We start from the raw sequence: 24,180 nt of genomic DNA, 5'->3' as shown, positions 1-24,180 counted from the left end.
CATTTCGCTAACACTCTCGGAGTCCCGCCGTTGATCAGAGTTATCCATTTCTTTATATTCTTGGTATGCTGCTCGCTTTTTGTGACTTCTCGTCTTCGTACCCCCACTCATCCCAGTCAAGAATCACGAATAATTGTCTATCTTCTTGAATTTGGGGGGTTAATTAGAAAAGTTTGCTGCCAGGCTCCCAACTACACGTCCATCTTGGTTTCTCCTTCCGGAAGTCTCAGGAGTTCACACTATATAGAACCACTTTATAGAATTATATTTGTTGGCAGATGTTGGAAGCTATCAGTGAATAGTTATCAGCTATTTCGGAACAAAAAAAAAGAAACTTTTTATCCATAACAGCAAATGGACTGTACGACAGAAAATACAAATGCTATCTATGGCCTCCTCACAACAATGATAAGTAAAATAAACTGAGCCAACATGGCATGTTTGTTAATACAGAGACACACATGTTAATGTGATCTCTGGTCTCCCAGTCAGAGACACAGGTCTCCCAGTGTCCAGCATTCAGAGGCTACCTGAGGACTCATGTGAGAGAAAATCTGCTCACACAGACATGTAGAGTCAAATACTGTCAATAAGGCCTCTGCAATGTTCTGAAGACAGTTAAACTTGTCAGGTAGTGATGTCCAGCAGGTGAACATGCAGCTCCATGAACACGCACAGCTGTCGATTCCAGCTCCTTAGATGTTGCATTAACTGGCATTAACTCAGCCAGTTAATGTGAGACAAACCCAGCTGCTCATTAAAGATTTCTGGTTTGATCAGAAAAAAAACATTGGTCCATACACCTGAAAGTCCCAAAAACGCCTTGTGAATTCTGTCTCGAGTCTACGGATGTGTCCGTGTATTTCTGTGGTGCTGATGCTGCGCTGAGTGGACAGCTCCTGAAGCTATTTTAATATAGTTATTTTTAGCCAATTACAAGTTGAATCTGGTAGTTGGGGTTGTTAGCTAAGATACTGTCATTAAGAAGCAGCACAACTAATGTGTCTATGCGAGCTAATTTGCGATGTGCACCGCTGGCCCGGCCATTTATTTTTTTTAATGCACCTTCTCAGATTAATTCACTGCGTGTCATGCCCAGGGCTGGACTGGGACAAAAAATCGGCCCGGGCATTTTGACTAGAGACCGGCCCACCAGGTATTAAAGCCATAGAGCCTTTGAATGAAAACAAACACTGTTGTGACAGTGATGTACGCTGTCTTGTTGGTATATGTATGTCTACATATCTGTGTGAGCAGATTTTCTCTCACATGAGTGTTCTCAGGTAGCCGTCTGAATGCTGGACACTCGTGGGAGTGTGAGACCAGAGATCATATTAACATGTGTATTAACAAACATGCCATATTGGCCCAGTTTATTTTTCTTATCACTGTTGTGAGGAGACCATAAATATCATTTGCATTTTCTGTTGTACAGTTCATTTGTTGTTATGGATAAAAAGTCTTTTTTTGTTTCAAAATAGCTGATAACTATTCACTGATAGCTGCCAAAATCTGCGAACAATTATAATTCTATAAAGTGGTTCTATATAGTGTGTAACTGTTAATATAGAGCGTTATTCAAATTATTGCTAATGCAATCATATGGCACTTTGACTTCTGAGGAAATTTTAGATGGTACTCGTCATCAGAAAGGTTGCCGACCCCTGCTCTAGCAGATCATTACATGAAGGAACCTTTTAAAAACAAGCACATCCATGCTCACAGGTGTACACACGGGTGCCCACACACACAAACTACACCCTTTTTGGCTCCTACCTCAAAGCACACTGTGCGCTGTTATAAATAGTAACGATGCCAATGTTCACATTTTGGACAGAGAGGACAGATGGTTCGAAAGAGGAGTGAAAGAAGCCATCTATGTCCACTGTGAGTGACCATCTTTGAACAGAGGCGGGGGTTTACGACACCAACTCTCTGCCATTTATAATCCAGTTTTGAGATCCCTTCCCAGACGCCTTAATGCCCACTCACATCCTGGGCCATCTGACCTCAGGAATTCGCATGATAAGGTGGGGCCAGGTTTCACAATGAACACACCCGAAACTCTGGCTGATTGGGACCCACGTCCAGTTTCACACCTTGGCTCAGGCGATTAGAGGATCATCAGGGGGTCCTTTTGTCCCTCTGTGGGGGGAAACTCCCACTAGGTTTATATCTGGGACTCTCCACCATTTGACCTTAGAACTGAAGAAGCTTCTCGGATGAGAGGTGAAATGTCTTCAAGCAACTTAAAGAAGTCCAGACGCTTTTCTTTGCAAGCTCCTTTGACTTCCTTTTTTTAAATTTCTCAACAGGTGATCCAGGTGATTGATATATGTATTTTTGTCTGCTTATTTTGTTGTTGTTGTTGTTGTTGTTTTTTTGCCCTTCATCACCGTTCCTCTTCCCCACTGTTTTTATTTCCCTCTTTCTTTCTCTCCTTTCTTTTCCCCAGTCAAGTCTGTCCCATATTTAGCAAGTGAAAATAAAATAAAATAAACAATAAAAGGTGATTCAAATAGACCATTATGGTAACACTGGGATGGTCTATTTGGTAAAGTAAATCCGTTGGGCATCTTTCTTCGCCTTTAGACAATAATTCTGACTGCAAAAGAGCCAAATAGGACAGGCAAAAAAAAAAAAAAGGGAAAAAAAAGATGTATACACACTTTCTCACAGTGACATCTGCATTCTAGGTCATGAATAACACACTGCTGGTGAATTCAAAGACAGAAAAATTATAGCGACAAGGTTAAATTTACAGAGTTCACACTCCAAAGCTGTGATCCAAAGGTTTCCCCTCTGGTCTAGTCCTGCTCCTGCAACAAAGAAACACACATAGAAACAACTTTTGGAGGTGCAACCTCACATGCTGACGTTAAGTCAGTCAAGTCAGTCAAGTCAGTCAACTCCTACCAGTCCAGTCAAATTCCCATTTTTTCAATCATTTCTGATAGTGGAATCTATTGTCACATTAAGTTTCTCACCGTCAGCAATATGACACCATTTCAAAAAGAAAAAGAATTTAGACTGGATTACCTCGCTGAATCCTTTTAGACAGGGACTCGCTTTCTGATTGTCCCAAATAAGTGACTTTCTCCAGAACCCATTTTAATGTGGAAAATCTCACTTGCAACGGTTTTCCCGACACGTGTCATATAGCGCTTTCATTCTAATCGTTCAGATCTGCTTAAATGACAGAGACATTATCAAACAAAACTTTCAGTGCACTGTGAAAGTATCAAAATGAAAAAGCCTAGTTAAGTCATGACGCATGCTCCTCATATTAGGAGGGTAAATCATACCAAACCTAATTGGCAGGTTCAACTTTGCAACAAAAGAAAAACTCATCTAGATTACTCTCAAAACATTCATCCATCAGCCACACACCACAAAATATAACCCTATTGTCTTATTAAAAATGAGTTTCTTCCCCAGGTCTGTGTTTGTCACTCATTTAGGTCACAGGTGGCGCTGTCACTTGGTGTTTGCTCTCTCTGCGGTAGAGTATCACTTCCTGTTCCTGCTCAAACACATTGGTGTTTTTGAGTAGCTTATCTGCTTAGCAATTTAATTAAAAACTGTTTGATACATTGTTTTGTCATAGTATAATCTTCACGTGCTTCATCTGAAGCACACTTTCTGTGCACTCACTACCTAACTTATAGCCAAAGTATACTGAATTGGAGACTCGGCTTCACACCCATCATTCACCTGTAGCTAACCAGGCCCCTGTAGCTGGTCCAGCCGAAGATAGCGTATGCCCCGCTAGCTGTTCTCCAGCAGTCTCTTCTGGTTTATGATTGCTATGTATTGCTTGATTTCTGCTTCTATGTCAATGCTTCAATAAATAAGGACTTGGAGAAACAAACAAGACAACCTGTTCCAAACTTGCACACCCCTGCTGCGGCAGCACCATCATAGATGTAATGGTAAAAATAGCGGCCTACTGATTAAACCAAAACCCCTTTCATTTGAAATTATTAAATCTCTTTATAATAATAATAATAATAATAATAATACATTTTATTTATACGCGCCTTTAAAGACCCTCAAGGTCACCCTACATTTGTACAACAAAAGAAAAGTTAATCAAGATAAAAACAGACTAAGAACGAGTCATGATGACGAATATGCATTTCTGAATAGCTGGGTTTTAAGACGTGATATAAAAGTAGGGTGTGGGAGGAATACTTGGAGGACGTCCTTAATCCCATTGACATGCCTTCCGAGGGGGGAGCAGAGTCTTGGACATGAGGGGGATGACCCGCTAATTTCTGGGGGCGAGGTCACTGAGGCAGTTAAACAACTCCTTGGTGGCAGAGCCCCTGGTGTGGATGAGGTCCACCCCGAGTTCCTGAAGGCTCTGGACATTGAAGGGCTGTCCTGGTTGACACGCCTCTACAACGTTGCATAGGAAATCAGGGGCAGTACCCCTGGACTGTCAGACTGGGGTGGTGGTCCCCATCTTTAAGAAGGGGGACCGGAGGGTGTGTTCCAACTACAGGGGGATCACACTCCTCTGCCTCCCTGGGAAAGTCTATGCCAGGGTGCTGGAAAGGAGAGTTCGTCCGCTAGTCGAACCTCGGATACAGGAGGAACAATGCGGTTTTCGTCCTGGTCGCGGAACACTGGACCAGCTCTTTATCCTCTCAAGGATACTTGAGGGTGCATTGGAGTTTGCCCAACCAGTCTACATGTGTTTTGTGGACTTGGAGAAGGCATTCGACCGTGTCCCTCTGGGTGTCCTGTGGGAGGTGCTACGGGAGTATGGGGTGTCTGGCCCATTGCTATAGGCCATTTGATCCCTATACAACTGTTGCAAGAACTTGGTTCGCATTGCCGGCAATAAATCAGACTTGTTCCCGGTGGGTGATGGGCTCCGCCAGGGCTGCCCTTTATCACTGATTCTGTTCATAATTTTTATGGACAGGATTTCTAGGCGCAGCCAAGTGGCGGAGGGCTTTCACTTAAGTGGCCTCAGAATCATCATCGTGAGTAGCTTAATGTTGTTCGTGTGTAATTTTACGTTGAGTAGGCTAACCACGTTATTAAATTAATGCATGTAAGGTGAACTAGCAAACATCATCATAGCTACATGCGGCTGTCTTCTTGTTTGATGGTAGATACTCCCTTCACCCTGGCCAAAAAGGCTAAAATGACCAAAGAAAAAGTGGAAAACAGTTAAACATGAGAGGTTTTTGGACAAAGTTGGTGTTTTTTCCATTGTTTAAGCACTGCTTCCAGCCAAGAGTGATACCATATATGCCCCATAGCTGCAGAAAAGGCTAACATTGTTATCTTTTTACAAAAAAGCAGCTGAACATGAGAAGTTTTTGGACCAATTTTGTGTTCTCCATTCTTTAAGCACCGGTTTGAGCATCGTTTAAGCACCGGCACCGTTTCAAAAGTACCGGTTTGGCACCGGTATCGGATAAAACCTAAATGATACCCATCCCTAGTCTTAACAATCCAATGAAGTTGACGCTTCTTGTAGGCTGCAAAACCTTGTGTCAGGATGTTTTCAATGGTGCTTCTGTAGAAAGTTGTGAGGTAAAGTGTGGAGAATCCTGCTCTGCTTTTCTGAGTCTCCTGAGGGAATGGAGACGCTCTGGTGCTTTTTTTGAACTGCTGTGGTGTTAATGGAGAAGGACAGGTCATCAGCAAGGTGTACACCCAGGAACTTAACACTGTTGATCCACGGCATCACCATCTATGGTGAGGTCAGTGTGGTGATCTCTTCCAGCCTTCCTGAAATCGATTACTATATCTATAAAAAATGTCTTTCACCAGTTTTCAGCTAGGTATGTTTGAGCTGGGTCAGTCTAACCCGGCACTATGTGTGTTGTGTTTAGGAGGTTGGTGTATCATCAGAGACCTCATAAATGACTTTTCTGAATTCTTAGTTGGAATGATTGTGAAAAAATGACAGGATTTTAATCTTCGCACCCTGGAAAAAATTTTTCTGAATGACCATGTCATTGTGCAGGACTGTCTCAGGGGCATCTTTGCACAGCCTGCACCTGGGGTTTTGAGTGATATGGTAGACCCCTGCCTCTGTGGCTCTTGTGGATCTTAGTGCCTCTGTGTTGTCTTGGAGTCCATCAATGTCCACTGGCAGAATTTCTTAATATCTGCCACTTCTTCTATCTTCTGGTGGTAGACAAAAGAAGGTGAAGGTGGCCACAACACGGTCAGTTGTTGTTGTGATTTACTCATGAATGTTTGTTGTCTCACCTTTACAGTGAGTCCTCAACCTCCTTCTTTTTGTTTAGCATATAGCCTCAGGGTGCTTACTGGGGTGAAATCCTCCGTGCATTGTGACCAGCTTCCTTGTCTAGATGTCAGTGGCATCTATCTCCTTGTTTTTACAGCTGATTATCCCAGCTGGGTATCTGATCACCGGTGTAGATGTTGATTACCTGGATCTTGTTCTTCCCATTCAAACGCGATGTTGCCTGTGAGGAGCTTCGATGTGGTACTGAGGCAGGTTAATTGGCCAGTATTTGGATGGGAACGGTTCCTTTTGGGGGTCCATGAGGATCAGGACTGTCCAGCCTTTGGTCGCCATTCTGGATGTGTCTTATCATCTAGCAGTTTGTTCATTTGTGCTCATAAGCGCATGGAGTGCATAAAGCTTTTTCAGCCATTAGGCATGAATTGTGTCAGGGCCTGTTGCTGTCCAACTTTTCATACTGGAGACTCTTTCTTCGATGTCTGCCACTGTGATGTTTATTGGACCCTGTTCGGGGAGGTTGCTGTGGTCTGCCCTCAGATCCACTGGCCACTGAGCATTGTTGTTATCGGTTGTATCGTTATCCCAGATGGTCTTCCAGTATTGTTCAATCTCTAGCCTTGGTGGAGCTGTTGTCATATTGTTCCCTGCCACTGAGAGTACACCTTGGATGGTTCAGTGGACTACAGCTTCAATAGTTGTCTAACTTCCCTGCTGCCTTGATCTTAGCCTCTAGTCTCCTTCTCCATGGAGGGTACTGCTCCTTGTGGCTGTCCGTCTTATACCCAAGCTATAAGACGGACGGCTGTTTACTACTGCAGTGCTACAGATCAGCTGGTTAGTTTTGGTGAAGGTTGCAGTAGGGATTGTCCGTAATGCTGCATTCACATCCTCTGGTAGACCTCCAGAGGGTATTTCACATAGTCTTGGTCACGGAGAGCCCAGGTTTCCCGCTTCACCATGATCATCCATCTCTTAGGTCAGGAGTGTCCAACTCCAGGCCTCGAGGGTCCGTGTCCTGCAACACACCTGAATCTAATGATTAGTTCATTCTCAGGCCTCTCGAGAACTTCAAGACATATTGAGGAGGTAATTTAGCCAGTTAAATCAGCTGTGTTGGATCAAGGACACATCTAAAACCTGCAGGACACCAGCCCTCGAAGCCTGGAGTTGCCTACCCCTGTCTTAGGTCATCTGGTCTTGCATGCCTTGAGCTCTACTTGGGGCTTGGTAATCTTGAGTGAGGGTGATGATCTCTCCCCCCAACCTGACTTCATGGCTCACACTTCCCATAGCATTTGTGTTGTACTTCATCAGTATCCAGCTGTTGGAACACTGCACTTTAAGAAATAATGGATTGGATTTAATTGACAAAGTTAAGGCAATCTTTTCCACAGAACCTGGTCAATTAAACATAAATCAATATGGTTATTATCTGCAATTTCAATGGTGATGTATATCAGAAGTGAAATTGTTCTATAAAAGCAACAGCTTTCCTTTCATTGTTACTATTTAACACCATTAATTAGAATTTAAACACTTTGTTCATTTTATTAACTGTATTGCTTTAGGTTCAATTGACAATATTAATTTGAATTTAATGGCACCATTTAGATTGCGTTTTGGACCTAATTAATTTGATTAATTATGATTTAATTAATAGTTTCATCTATATGCTAAATGTTTAGGTATCAACAAAACAAGTCTAGAAAGGTTCCTGAGTTGTCATCTATACATTGTAATTAGGTGTTTGGACCTTTCAGAAGTCTTCAGCAAAGGTCTAACACTTAACTACAGAGTACAGGTGACAACTCAAAAACCTTTTTACACTTGCTCACACGTTACCATTTATAACATTCAAGATCCTTGCACTTCAATAGAAAACTCCTACACCAAAGCATACATAAAGTGTAAATGCAAAAAAAGGGTGCTGCATCAACAACTTTATTTACTGTGAGCCTTAACAAGGCAAAGCTTCTACAGGGAACAACACTGCATAAGGCAATATTACATGCTTAAAGTGCATGACCAAAATTTAAACATTGGAAACAACTTTCCGAGTTTCAACAAAGTGACATTGTAGTATGCCGTAAGATGTCAAATTCAATACAACTTGTGATTATAGTCAGTACTGCAGATTTACCACAGCAACTTAAAAATCACTGCATGCAATGCAATTACAGAAAATACCTAAGTGACACAAAAAGGTAAAAACGATTTAGTCCCCAGTTACAAAAATCTGATTCAGAATTATAAGTTTTCTATTATATAATAAATTTTACAATAAAAAAAATGCATATAGCAAATCTCAAAATATTCTTAATTAAATGCTAAGACCAAAAATCCAGCACTTAACTTGAGTACAGGTGACAACCTTAGAACCTTTTCACATTTGTTTGCACATACACTTTAACATTTATAACACTCAAGATCCTTGACCTACAATGGAAACCTGGTACACAAGAACTAATATGAAGTGTAAAAACAAAAAAAATTGTGTTGCTTTAACAACTTGAACAAAAGCCTTCAATGAGGCAAAGCTTAAACAGGGAAACAACACTGCATAATGCAACATTAAATGAAGTGTGTAAAATAAAATGTAAACATCTGAAACAACTTTCCAGTTTCAACTAAGTGACAGTGTAGTGAGGAGTAGGATGATTTCAGGATCTACAGTTGTAGGTCTGCAATGGCTACAGTCTGCAGAATTGCCACAGCAACTCAAACTGAAGAAAATGTTGTGAAACAAGAAAATATATCCATCTGCGTAATTTTGTCCCCAGTTCCAAAAACTCAGTTTCTGAATTATGTTTTCTTTTTCACAATCAAAAGAAAAATGGCATTCAGTAAATCTCTTAAATATTAAAGCTATGACAAAATATTTACAAACAAGGATCAACATATATATATTTATAAACTTTTAAACAGTGAAACAGAGCACTTATTTTGGGAGACATTTCGATCTAGAAGAGTCATTGCGTCTCCTTTTGGCAGAGTTTGTTCTTCAGCACTTGTATTTTGTTAGACAGTTTTTTGTCTTCCAGTCCCATGAGCACCTTCTGGAAGAACTCAAATGTGTAGCGAAGTGGCTTTGGGTAACTCAGATTCAGGCAGTAAATTAGCCCAAACAAAAGTGCACACCTGCTCGCCACATCGTGAAGATCCTGCAAGACGGTGCATCTCTCGATAATGATGCCAACATCTTCAAGCCTGAAAGCCTGAAAAGGACAGAAATATTTTAAATCCGTTGTATTTTGGTCATTGCATCATCTATCTATTCACTCCATTTTAGTTCAAATGGTCCACACTACCCTAATTACACATATCCCTGAATGAGACTGAGAAGAACAGACCAAAGAAAAATGTGGATTTAAGACAATCACCAAATAAAGACCAAGAAGAAGATACATGAAACATGGACAGAGGGCAGAAGGAGTATACATTAATAATATTATCAATATTCTGCTGACCAGGGCCATTTTCTTTAGTTTCGCATAAAACAATGTAAGTGAATGGAAACAAAATCCTAGTATTTTCCATTCACTTTATTGTTGTAAGCTAATTTAAAGAAAACTGATTGCTGCCGGAACAGGAGAATGCCTGGGCTTGTTTAGAAAATACATGTTTCAACTTACAAAACTCTGGGAATTATGACAGTCAAAATTTTACTGAGGGGTGGAATATCCCTTTAAAAGAAACTTACCATGTACTCTTTGATGAGATTTTCAGGGTTCTCATTCAGGTATATAATCACAGCTTTAAGGATGCATTCACGCTTCACTTCGATTCGGGAACTCTAAACAAAACAACACATGCAGTGCAATTACTTTTTTGAAGTTTTTAGAGACTCCCACAGAACTTAAGTCAATTTTTATTGTTGTTTAACCAATTCATAATTGTTTCTAAGTAATTTTAAACATGCTTTTTGCAAGCAAGTAGTATTTTGTGTTAGAGAATGAGAAGCTTACCAATTCATTCCCATAAAGATTATAAGTTATGAGTCCAATTACACTGATTGCGATACATTGGGTCGTGGAAAATGCAGCTTTAGTGTGGTGTACCACCTGAAAGAAGGAAGAAAAGTGTTGCTGCATAGGAGTGCTGTTCAAAGGAATCAAAAACATTTTGATAGAGATTTCCAAAAATTAATGACAAAAACTACACACTGTCACATTAATATGAGGTATGCGGGCTACCACCACATTTGCAGTATTCATACCAAGTTTGAGTGAAAAAAAATAATCTATTGTGTTACTGAGTTGTGGCGAAATGTGAAATGTTGTCTGCCTTTGTCTTTTCTCAGTGTAGCTAATTATTCTTTTGGAAAATTAATGAGTAACAAAAAAAAGAAAAGAAAAAAGCTACAATGCCAGCAACGGCACTTATGGCCTCTAGGGACATGAGTTACTTAGTTCTGCTTTGTGTCAGGACCAAGTCCAGAATATAAGCCAAAAGCAAGATGAGAAGTATAACGCAGGAGAGAACAAGCATAAAATAACCCAAGAAAGTTAAAAATACAGGTTAATAACCAGACCTCAAATCAACCTGCAACTAATCTATTAGTTACAGAACATTATAACAAGACAGAATACCCGTGAAATTGCAGACAACGCTGCTGTGATCCGCCGCACTGTTTCCCCTCCTTTTTTTCGTAGAATCTTCATCAACTGGTCAGAGTACTGGTCAAGACTGCGCATGAATGTGGACAGCAGTGGAACTGTGGTGATAACCTAAAAGACCAAATAAGAGAATTCAAAATGTAAAATTGCGTATTAAGGAAAAAGTAAATAATATGCAAGCATTAGGTACCTTCAACATGCACTTTTGGAGCACAGCTCAAATCTCCGCAGCTCCAAAATCCACAACCAGCAACCTGAGAGAAAAAGAAAAACAGAAAAAATGAATCGTGTACAGTGAGACACATGCAAAGGGGTAGCACAGAGATGGTCTAAACTTAAGAACACTCCTGTTTCTTTTAAAATGTATTAATAATACAAGTTAAATTTCAAATGCTCCAAAATTTCTATTACTCAGTTCATAAATCTGTTCCTGTGAGCACGTTTACCATTATATACCGGAGCAGCCCAGTCTGTGAACGTGACCCTTTGAAGGTGACCCCCACTTGCCCCCAAAAATAAAATCAAGTATACTGGGTGGTTAGTGCTCCGTTTGTGTCGGTTTGTGCTGGTAAAATCATCGTTTGTATCGCTAGGTGTCAAAGATATTACACTTTTATTTAATAGGTCATTCAGAGTTCACCCCCCCCCCCCCAAGCAACACGAAATGGCCCAAAATAGGTCAAAACATGCCACAAAATGCTCGGGTGCGAGCGAGCGTTCCCTACGACGTCTACATCACCCGGACGCTCACTCGCGCCCGTAAGCACGGGGCGCGTGCTCGGCGCCCGTGACGTCACCGCGAAAAAGTAAAACATTAATAACTGGTTAACCGTAGCAGCACAAATGTTAATTTTAACGGCACAAACAAGCACTAACCAAGCAGAGCATTTTTTGGCATGTTTTGGCCTATTTTTGGCTGTTGTCGTTTTGCTGGGAGGGGGCTCTTCAACTCTCAATGACCTATTAAATAAAAGTGCAATATCTTTGACACCGTAGCAAACAAACGGAGCACTAACCACCCAGTATACTTGATTTTATTTTTGGGGGCAAGTGGGGGTCACCTTCAGAGGTCTCTTTGAGACTTGATGCGCGAAGATATGCAAACTACGCAGCTAGCGGTTCTCTTCAGTGAAACAGACGAGTCCTCAACAATCACTGCACGTGTATCCCAATTCTTCTTCGGGCTAACGTTCTCCTAACTTGGTAGTGCAATAAAACAAATAAAATAAGTGTGCTATTCGGAGTTCGAATGAAATTTTAAACGCAGATGGGACAATATTCAGATGTGCAGTAACGTCGAATATGCAAATGAATGTTTCCAATGCTAGCAAAATGCTACAACCTACAGAACACATACTGCCCACATATTTACCGGAAAAATATACGCCATATATTATCACAAAGTACTAGTTAAATTATATTCTATTAAAAATAGGAAGAAATTACCTTAACTCCAACGGATGAATCGTGATTAATCCCTCTTTCCAGACACGTGGCCAAAGCACACTGCGGCGTAGATGAAGAAGGTCAATGCGTATGCGCGAAGATTTTTTTCATTCTCTGCGCATGCTCAGAAAGGATGTGGAAAGGGCTCTTTGGATTTAATTAAATGTGTTCAATAAATTGGAAATATCAATATTATTTAACATTAAAACGGTATAGAATTAATTAAATCAAATTTAAAAATATTAATTACACCCATAAGATTAACAATTTTAAGTATATTGAACATAAAACTAAGAATTAATTTTTAAAAAGCCCATGTTTCATTTCTTAGAGTGTGAGCTACTAGTTGTTTCACTGTCAGTCTGGATGTTGGGTAATGAAGATTTCATATGTTCCACAATGTCTTTATATGTTTATTTATATAGTGCCAAATCACAGCAACAGTTGCCTCAAGGTGTTTTGTATTGTAAGGTAAAGACCCCACAATAATACAAAAGATTATTCTTTAGCGATTAAAAGCTGTACTCTCTCACAAAACAAAGCCAACACTAGACCTCTGTTCAGTGACTATCTAAAAGAAATGATACACTTGCTTTACCTCTATTCCTACCTCATCATTTGAAATTGCTTCACAGTGTTTAAATGAAAATTAAAGTAATGACAGTAGCATCTTAATAGAATTGGAACTTGCACATGAACTCCCCAGAGGTACACACACACACAGCATAAAGCATTCTCTCAGGTGACACTACTCTGAATCCCATTAAAATGTCTGTGGTTATTATTGTCATTTGATTGGACTGTATTTTGACACTTGCATAATATTACAAACCTAACAGCACATTGTGTCTGCAACCCTCAGAGATAATGCTGAATGAACTGAGTATCTGCTGACAGTCCTTGACACTCCTTGTTTGCTTTGCATATTGCCTGTATCTATCAAGGGTGTTAATACGCACATTTCATTAACACTGAGAGGACTTTTTTTTTTCTAACAGAAGACATATAATCTGTCAGGATGTCCTCACGGATTAGTTTTATTTTTTTCCTATCCATATTTGGTTGCCTGCTAAAATTCAGATTCATTCATAGAATAGAATAGAATAACCCTTTATTGTCGTTGTACATCTGAAACAAAATTGCTTGTGCTCCACACCAACTGTACAGGAATAAAATATAAATACTAAGACAGCAGGAATAAAGAGCAAACGTGAGAAATATATCCAAACAGGAGGAATACATACAAAACAAGAGAAAGGCACACAATAGAAAACTTGGACTTGGTGGCCTTAGAGACGAGGGTTATTTCTCAGACCATGTCACAGATTGGAGGGTCAGTGGGCAGAGGTGGGGTGTGTGTGGGGATCAAGCAGATGTTGGGCACCCATGATGTGTTGGGTTTTTTCACGAGAGAAGACAAATATGCTCAAATGATAACTTTTCACAATTTATTATCAAATGGTTAGAATTTCAGATTTGTTTTACATGGCACCATGGACCTTCGTCTCTCTGGCTCAGAGACAAAAGCAGTAAATACTCAGGCAATAAACACTTTTACTGCATGTGGTGAACACAGAATGGTAACCTGATTGGTCAAAAGTTGGAGGAAAGCCTTTAGACCCCATGTCTGGCTCACGTTTCATCTCCTGCACCTTTCAGACATCTCGATATAAGGAGATGACACTTTTGTTGGCAAATCATTAAATAAATCATTAAATAAGTCATGTAAGTGCTAGAAAGAAACTCTAAGTTATGTTTTGTACGTAAGCTAATAAGCAAGTAAACGTGATGATGCGCAGGCAGAAAGTTCTTGCGTCCATGGAAGTAATTATATTTCTCATCGCTTGCTTTCAGTGTGTCAACAGAGATATTATTGCAATACATGTGGGAGATATTTAAATTTTGCCTACACATGACTCATACAGGGAAAGGGAAACGTTAGAAAAGCCATTATGAAAACAAATGGAAAATAAGGTTTTCTGCATCTCAAGTTAGTCTTTCTTTTTTCACTGAACTCAAATCCTAAAACAAACAAAAGAAAATATGGGGTTGTTTCTGAACTTGTTTACTGAAACTGCTCTGAAAAATATAGAAAAATGCTCTGAGAGTTAATAATCTACTTTGAAAACAATACACATGCATATGTATTAAAGTACTAATAAAGTAGAGCACTACACTATTGCTTTGTAAAGACTATTGGAGGAAAAAGTTCCTCTCAGTTTTGCCTGCAAGCCAGAGGATATCATGTTGCTGTCACAGCAATCGTGTGATGATGAGAAGGAGGATCCGAGTAGCAGACCGCGGCGGTGATGTGGGTGAGTTTATTTACAGTGCACAATACATAACAAAAGAGAGGGCTGAACTAAACATAAACCTAAATTGGGAAAAACTAATAAACAAACCTGAAAACATAAGGACACCGGAAGATACACGGAGATGATACGGAGAAAGCAGGGCAGAGATAATACAACTCTAAACACCAGAACCAAACCCTAAGAACTAATACAAAATCAGAATTAACACAAAACACAAAGTGATACCAAAATGAAACTCAAAACGCTGGGTCGAATGACCCAGGACCATGACAGTTGCCTTCACAGTACATCAGTGCTAACCAAGGATGGAATCTGCACAGTAAAGGGCCCCATTCACTAATACAGTATATGTTCAGTCTGTGTCCATTTTAAATGTCTTCATACTGTATGAACAAATAAAGGTAAGAAAGTATTGATGGACTTTAAATTGGTGCATGAAACATTCATATGCATAGATTTCTGTGTATGCACTGTTTGTGAATTGTCAAAGAGATTCAGATCCCCCATCCCATCTTTCCTCATAAGTGGAAAAAAGCACAGCTTTTTTATGGGAAAAATGATACAAAGTGCCAAACAGAGTTTATCCTATATGTGACTTTGCTAATGGTGAATCATGCTTAATGTTAATAAAGTATAATTAAGAATAAACCAAATCAGTATGATGAAAAAGAAAATGTAGTTTGAGTGACAAAAATAGTCTTGAAGTCTGTCTTTCTCGCCCACATTTCAGGGGAATTAGTATGACTAGGATGTGTCCTTGGCTTTTTCTGTGTTTGGGAGAACAGCACAATGATGTGTGCGTGTGTGTGTGATTTTGTAAAAGACAGACAGTTGTGAGAATCCTTGACTCTAACATGTATGATTTCCAAAATGATCTATTGAATATATTGTAATTGACACACAGAGTCATGACGAGAAAAAATACCTGACATGAGGTGATGCTGGTGTTAAGGAGTTGAGGTGGAGAGAAAGAACATCTACACCATTCCTCTCCTCTGTTACTTAACAATAAATAAATAAAATAGACACCCCGCTCCCAGTACATATATATGTATATATACATACACACACATATATATATATACTGTGTATATATATATATATATATATATATATATATATATATATATATATATGTATGTATATATGTATATCACTGTTCCAAAAAATAGTAATGTCAAAGTATCTTACTGTATATTTTACAGTTTTGTACTGTCTTTCTAGAATATCATTAAATTTACATAAGTATACTGTGATTTTACATGTCAAAGGTGAAATAACATAACATCACTGTAAATACAGTATAGTAAAACACAATTTACTTGTTTTTAAATATATTTTTTGTACATATGCATATTTAGATTGTAAAAATACATTCAGAAATGTATCATAACTTCACTAATATTTGTCTGTTATGTGAGAGAATGATCTGTTAAATTCAAATGTAATACTATGGAAAAATATATAAAATTATTGAAAATCAATGCGAATAATCAATAATTAAAGGAGTATTTGAATTATAATTTTGCTGAAAATTTCATTTCATCTAGGTCTGATTCAATAATTCAGAGGTAACAAGTGAAAATATAATTAATAGGAATAAAAACTATAAAAAACATATAAAACATTGCACAGCCACGCTGTGCTAATTATATATTTAAAAAAGAAATAAATGTAGAGGTAGGAATTGCAATTAATATAAGTCTCAAAGTATTCACAACATTCCTGAAAAGAAATAGGCCTCTGCACCTGGGGTGAGGGTGTGGCCATGAAAACAATGTGACATGCCATTGGATGTTGGGACACATGATGCTAAGCATCGGCCAATGAATGTGAACTAACAACCACAAGGTCGCGGGTATGGCTGCACTGTAGGAAAACATCCTAATATAAAAGTATTTTACTGCATTTTACAGTTTTGTTCTGTTCTTCTAAAATATCATTAAAGTTACGTAAATTGGCTGTGATTTCACATTTCAAATGTAAATTAACGTTAAATCACTGTAATGTAATAAAACATAATTGTCATGAGTATTAAATGTATCTGTCTGTACTTATGCATATTTAGATTAAAATACATTCACAAATGTATCATGATTTCACAAATATCTGTCCGTTATTTGAAAGATTGAACTGTTGAATTCAAATGTAATGCTATGGAAAAGTATATAACATGATTCCTATAAGCTTGTGTTACATCACATAAATATTATTATCATTGCTCTTCAAGGTGATCGTGGCTCAAGAGTTGCCAGTTCGCCTTGTGATCAGAAGGTTGCCGGTTCGAGCCCCGGCTCGGACACTCTCGGTATATGTATGTATGTATGTGTATGTATGTATGTATATATGTATGTATACACGTATATATATATGTGTGTGTGTATAGCATAGTAGTAAGAGGCCTATGACTGAATGCTCCACACCTGGTTCCTGGAATGCCTAGAAGTATACAAGATCAACAGGACCCTAAGAGCCTTAATCAGGAACTCAATGGGGATGTGCCAACTTCAAGCCCATAGCACAAGTCAACATCAAGTGCGCGATCTACCAAGGAGATGTTCTGTCCCCACTGCTGTTCTGCATAGGCCTGAACCCCCTCAGGTAAATCATTGCCAAGACTGGCTACGGATACCGACTACGGAATGGAGCAGTTGTCAGCCACCTCCTGTACATGGATGACATCAAGCTGTATGCCAAGAGTGAACGAGACATCGATTCTGTCCTGGGTCGTTTGTGTTTTGTGTTTAGTATTGCCTTATGTTTTGGGTTCTTTCTTGCTTTCTTGAAAGAATTCTTGTTTTCTTAGCTTCTTGGGTTTTGGTTCTTGTGTTTAGTGTTTCTGTTATCCCTACCTGCGTCCTCTCCCGGTGTTCTGTTCATGTCTCTGAGTTTGTGTGTGTAAAACAGTCTGTGAATTTCCTGTTTTACTTTGAAGGTCTGTGTCTCGTTATGCCCGTTAGTTTTAGCTGTGTCCACCCCTGCGTATCATTTCCTCATTACCTGGTGTTTATTTATAGTGTGTGTTTGCCTCTGCTCGTCGTCACTCCGTCTGTGTAATTTGGTAAACCTTCGCGTCTCTTTGCTTTCCGTTCTCAGCTCTTCATCCTCTGTGTCACCTTATGTTTTCCCTGCACGTTATTCTCTGAGTTAGGGTTTCAGGTTTTGTTTGTCATTAGTTTCCCCAGTTTAGGTTCATGTTTAGGTTCTGCCCTTGCTTTTGTTATTTTCACCTTCTGCAATAAAGCTCCCTCGCATCACAGCAAGGGTCTGCATTTTGGGCCCTTCATCACAACACCACACAACTGCTGCCCCAGCCATGACAGATTCACTGATCCACACCACCAGGATATACAGTAGAAATGTAGTCAGATGATAACAAAGAGAGGGGAGGTAGTCAGAACTGAGTGGATCGAACTACCAGAATGCAACATTGCAGACATAGATGAAAGCTACAAGTACCTGTACCTCCCTCAAGGAAATGGGAACCATGAAGAGGTCGCTAGGAAAGCTGAAACCACCAAGTACCTGCAGAGGGTCAGGCAAGTCCTGAGAAGTCAGCAGAATGGTAAGAACAAGATCCGGGCTATCAATACCTACGCCCTGCCCATGATCAGGTACCCTGCTGGCATAATAAGGTGGCCAAAGGAGGAGATAGAAACCACTGACATCAAGACAAGGAAGCTCCTGACCATGCATGGAGGGTTTCATGTAAGTCCAGCACCCTGAGGCTGTACGCTAAGCAGAAGGAAGGAGGCTGGGGACTGGTGAGCGTCAGCACGTCAGCACGATGACACAATGAACATCCACGAATACATCATGAAGATGGCCCCAACTGACAGCGTGCTCAGTGAATACCTCAGGCAGCAGAAACCCAAAAATGAAGAGGAAGAGGAGGCACCATCATGGAAAGACCCGGCACAGTATGTATCACTGGCATAAAGCGGATGTGGCTGATATCCAGAAATCCTACCAGTGGCTGGACAAAGCTGGACTGAAAGACAGCACAGAGGCACTTTTTTTCTTTAGGTCACGAGCAGTTGTCTAAGCATTTCTCTGCATATCGTACTGTGTATGACTGTGTACGTGACAAATAAAAATTTGAATTTGAATTTGATTTAAATTTGATTTGATTTAATCATGGCAGCACAGGAACAAGCTCTGAGTACAAGCTCCATAGAGGCTGGGGTCTATCACACCAGGCAAGACCCCAGGTGCAGGCTGTGTAAAGATGCCCCTGAGACAATCCAGCACATAACAGCAGGGTGGAAGATGCTAGCAGGCACAGCATACATGGAACGCCATAACCAAGTGGCCGGCATAGTATAAAGAAACATCTGTGCCGAATTTGACCTGAAAGTCCTGAGGCCAAAATGGGAGACACCTCCCTGGGTGGTGGAGAATGACCGAGCTAAGATCCCGTGGGATTTCCAGATACAGACTGACAAAATGGTGGTGGCTAACCAACCGGACATAGTGGTGGTGACAGGAAATGTGGAGAAAGGTAGACTTGACAACAGGACATGGACTACAGACTGGAGGAATGGAAAGGAACACAATCAGAGGAACATGGGAACAGATCAAGGGGACGAGGAAAGGACATAACTAAAAGTTATACATAGAGGACACGACAAACTTACACAGGAAACAGGCAAATGACAGATAAAACAGAGAGCATGAATGACAATATTAACTAGACTTAACCTTAAATAACACTAGAACTGAACATTATCCACAATACATCATAAGAAATGAAAAAATAACTCAATTTGGGTTGGGTTTTATATTATTTTTTTAGCCATTTGGAGGTGAACTTGCTGGTTTGTTTTGGCTCACTGTCCTGTTGTATAACTCAAGTGCACTTGTGCTTAAATTCAAGATAAAGATAAAGACCCAACAATAATACAAAGAAAACCCCAACAATCATAAAACCTTTTTAGGAGTAGGTGAGAAGGAAAAACTCCCTTTTAACAGAAAGAAACTGCCGGAAGAACCAGGAGGGGCAGCCATCTGCCACAACTGGTTATGGGTGAGGGGAAGAAGACAGGACAATGACACGCTGTAAAGAGAGCCAAAGAAAAATAATAACCAATTTTGAAATGCAGAGAGCTGTATAAACACAAAGTGAGTGAAGAAAAAACACTCATGATGGGAAACCCCAAGCTGCCCTGTAATAGTTACACTGCAAAAGGGATGGTATGGTACTTACGTATGGTACTTATTGTTTCCTTTCCTCATTATTTAAAAATTCCGAGTAGTTGTCAAACAGCTAACAGATCATCTGCAGAGGAATGGTTTATTTGAAGAGTTTCAGTCAGGTTTCAGAGCTCATCACAGCACAGAAACAGCTTTAGTGAAGGTTACAAATGATCTTCTTATGGCCTCTGACAGTGGACTCATCTCTGTGCTTGTCCTGCTAGACCTCAGTGCAGCGTTCGATACTGTCGACCATAATATCCTATTAGAGTGATTAGAACATGCTGTAGGTATTACAGGTACTGCACTGCAGTGGTTTGTATCATATCTATCTAATAGACTCCAGTTTGTGCATGTAAATGGAGAGTCCTCTTCACACACTGAGGTTAATTATGGAGTTCCACAGGGTTCAGTGCTAGGACCAATTCTGTTTACATTATACATGCTTCCCTTAGGCAGCATCATTAGAAGACATAGCATACATTTACACTGCTATGCAGATGACACCCAGCTCTATCTGTCCATGAAGCCAGATAACACACACTAATTAGTTAAACTGCAGGAATGTCTTAAAGACATAAAAACCTAGATGGCCGCTAACTTTCTGCTTCTTAATTCAGATCAAACTGAGGTTATTGTACTCGGCCTTGAAAATCTTAGAAATATGGTATCTAAGCAGATTCTTACTCTGGATGGCATTACCTTGGACTAATTCTGTTTACATTATATATGCTTAGGTAGTATCATCAGAAGTTATAGCATACTTAAAATGCAGTTAACACCAACGTCATCTGTCCATGAAGCAAGATAATACACACCAATTTGTTACGCCCCAAGGATACAGGAACTGCAGGAACTTAAACTGCAGAAATGTCTTAAAGACCTGTATGACCTCTAATTTTCGGGTTCTAAATTCTCATAAAACTGAGGTTATTGTACTGGGCCTACAAATCTTAGAAATATGGTTTCTAACCAGATGCTTATTCTTGATTGCATTACCTTGACTTCTAGTAACACACTGAGAAAATACAGTCATTTTTGACCAGGATATGTCCTTCAGTGCACATAGTAAACAAACAAATATGTAGGACTGCTTTCTTCCATTTGTGAGGAGCGTGACTTTGATGATATGGGCACGTGGTCAGAAGTGACAAAAACTTGGTGGCAAGAACAGCTCTGCGACTCAGTCCCCAAGGCCGGTGACCAAGGGGCAGACGAAAAAGGCGATGGATAGACCGAATTAAAGACGACGTGAAGAAGAATGAACCTGAACGACTGCTCTTGATCTTGTACAGTTCTAGGCATTTCAAGCATCCATGTCTGAGGAATTGAGTCATAGGCTTTCTTGTAGTCAATCCAAGGTTGTAAACATGTTGGTCAGTCTGGTCCTTCAGACTCAACTAACTGTTTTATCTAACAATAGTTGGTGTTTTGCTCACCTTGTTTCTTGCCAATTCCTTTCTGTCCCCAACTCATATATTGAACCATATATTGTGCCTGTTCATCTTAGCTGCCCGATGCCTGACAGGAGCTTCCATGTGGTAATGAGGCAGCTTATTGGCTGATGGTTGGATGCAACCAGTCCCATCTGGGGATCCTCAGGAGTCAGTACTGTCCAGCCTTTGGTTATTCTGAATGTGTCTCATCCATTAGCAGCTGGTTTTATTTGTGCTGTCATCTTGGTCTCTCATCTCCTTCTCCATGAATGGTGGTTGTTCATCTTAAATGGGCTATAAACACCTACATAGTGCCAGTGATCAGGTAACTTACTGGGATAATAAGTTGGCCAAAGGAGGAGACAGAAGCCACTGACATCAAGACCAGGAAACTCCTGACCATGCATGAAGGGTTTCATGCAAGGACTGAAAGACAGCACAGAGGCACTAGTAATAGCACCACCAGAAGTAGCTCTAAGCGCAAGATCCATAGAGGGTGGAGTCTACCACGCCAGTCAAGACCCCAGGTGCAGGCAGTGTAAAGATGCCTCTGAGACAATCAAGTCCATAACAACAGGGTGCAAGAGAGGTGCAGGGAGGCCATATATGGCATACGGAAACGTCTGTGCCAAATATGGCCTAGAACACCAGAGGTCAAAATGGGAGACGCCCCCTAGGGTTGTCAAGAATGACCATGCTAAGATCCCGTGGGACTTCCAGATACAAACGGACAAACTGGTGATGACTAACCACCTGGACATAGTTTTTGCCCCCCCCGGGGAGGAGACCTAGGACGCACTCAAAGAGATTATATCTCTCAGCTGCCCCGGGAACACCAGACAAGCTGGAGGAAGTTGCCAGGGAAAGGGAGGCCTGGGCTTCTCTGCTTAGGAAGCTGCCTCTGAAACCCGGTCCTGGATAAGCGGAAGAAGATGACATAATCTGGCCTGGGTGTCGCTCACCTCAGGTTTCCAAAAATGGTTAATCAGAGTTAATTTATTACTTAATTATTCTTTATTTAACCATGTTTTTTGGAATGCTGCTGAATGTTACCACATGGAGCTAAGTGAAGCCATTGTGGAATGCCTTAAATTTGCTTTTTTTCTTTTTTTTTTTTTTTTTTGGCCTGTCCCGTTTGGCTCTTTTGCCATCAGAATTGTTGTCTAAAGGCAAAGAAAGATGCCCAACGGATTTACTTTACCAAACTGACCATCCCAGCCTTGCCGTAATGGTCCATTTGATTCACCTTTTATTGTTTATTTTATTTTCACTTACTGAATACGGGACAGACTTGACTGGGGGAAAGAAGGGGAGAAAGAAAGAGGGAAAGAGAAACAGCTGAGAAGAGGGACGGGGGAGAAGGGCAAAAGACAAAAACCAACAGAACGGGCAGAGAAAAAAAAATGCATATATCAATCACCTGGATCACCTGCTGAGAAAGAAAAAAGAAAGCAAGCAGAAGAGAACAAGAGTAATAGAATAAACAACATCACAATGATATATGGGAATATGACAGTAAATACTAAATGTTAAACATTATTGTGCAGCACATAAGATCAACAGAACACAGTGTGCTTTGAGGTAGGAGCCAAAAAGGGTGTAGTTTGTGGGTGTGATCACCCGTGTGTACACCTGTGAGCATGGTCGCGCTTGTTTTTTGTTTTTTTAAAAGGTTCCTTCATGTAATAATCTGCTAGAGGGTGTGGGTGAGCCACAGCCCCGTCCTCCAGGGCGTGAAGCAGGTGTGGAGGAGATCAAAACTCCAGACATCCAGAGGCCCCCAGAACACAAGAGACCAAGGAAGACCAACAGAGGGGCAGCTGCGCCACTGTCCTGGAAAGAGCTGAGGAGAGTCCCAGATGAGGGGTCACTCAGCAGCCGCGGAGCAGAAGCCAGGGGGAGTTGCAGTGATGCGCCCGTGAGCTCCGCCGGCAGCCAGCTGCGCCTGAGTGACCGAGCCCCAGGCCGAGTGGCCGGTGGCACCCCACCTCCGAATTGGCCCGAGCGAGCCCCAGGCTCCAGGCCCCGATAAGCGGCCGCCAAGGAGTGAGCCGGTGTGTACCTGGACGCCCATCCCCGGACACAAAGAACCACCAACGCACCGATGTCTGAGGGGGTCCGCCACTGGCAGGGGAAGTGGTGGTAGGGGGAGATAGGCCTCCAAACCTTGGAGGGCCTGAGATGTCCCCAGAGAGGTGGCGCCTGACACCCAACCTGACATATAGACACAGACATACAGGCACACACAGATACAAACATCCATTCCCACCCTCATGCTCTCATATGCACTTACTCCACACTCAACCAACGTGGAGACAGACATAAAAAGACGTTGTACACACAATCACACTCCCCAAGCGTACTCTACAAACCGGGTCTAGGTGCCCCTGCCCCTGGAGGGGGGAACTGCACCCAGACCCAGGTGGTGTTTCCCTTTTCCCTGCGGTGGGGGGAGGCAGACCGCCCCGACTCCGCAGCAGCAGGAAGGCTCCACACTCCAGACCGCAGTCGGACGGCCAACTCCTCCTCCTAGTCCTAGCCCCCCTGCTCCAGCAGGTCGCAGAGAACGGGGGTGAGAGAAGACTCCGAACCTCCCTCCACCCGCTCATTGTAATGTTGATGCATGTGTGTTCTAAGGTGCATTTAAAACCCAGGAGGGCTTGGAGCTACCTGCCAGAGAGCAGCAGGTAAGCGCATGGTCCCTCCTGCTAGCCCTCAATGTCTACGTGTATTTAAAATTGAGAGGTGGGCAACGATGCCAGGGGTGGGGTGTACACCCTGATGGTACTTTGGACTCCGTGTATCGTGCCCACCCCCAAGATCCTATATGTATGTGTAATGAGAGTGTGAGTAATGTGAATGTCTAAGTTGTGGGATAAAATTGAGGCAGAGGCAGCCAGAAGGGGACAGAGGGGGGGGGGGGGGGGGTAGCCTCC

At 41.2% G+C, this 24,180-nt stretch overlaps 1 protein-coding gene across 1 annotated transcript; it reads right to left on the bottom strand.

Moving 5' to 3' along the window:
- Positions 1-8,241: 8,241 nt before the first annotated feature.
- LOC309713659 (uncharacterized protein) lies at positions 8,242-12,630 on the bottom strand. The gene is made up of 6 exons (XM_082545455.1): positions 12,301-12,630; positions 11,045-11,108; positions 10,828-10,965; positions 10,204-10,299; positions 9,939-10,031; positions 8,242-9,453 (listed from the first exon to the last, which is right to left on the bottom strand). Exons 2-6 carry the CDS (start codon positions 11,051-11,053, stop codon positions 9,208-9,210), a joined length of 582 nt encoding a protein of 193 aa, XP_082401581.1. The 5' UTR covers positions 11,054-11,108; positions 12,301-12,630; the 3' UTR covers positions 8,242-9,207.
- Positions 12,631-24,180: the final 11,550 nt, after the last annotated feature.

This window comes from Aulonocara stuartgranti (assembly GCF_965226115.1).
Source record: "Aulonocara stuartgranti genome assembly, chromosome: 9".
Taxonomy (NCBI): Eukaryota; Metazoa; Chordata; class Actinopteri; order Cichliformes; family Cichlidae; genus Aulonocara; species Aulonocara stuartgranti.
Note: the sequence above shows the minus strand (reverse complement) of the source record. Positions and strands in the feature narration are given on the sequence as shown.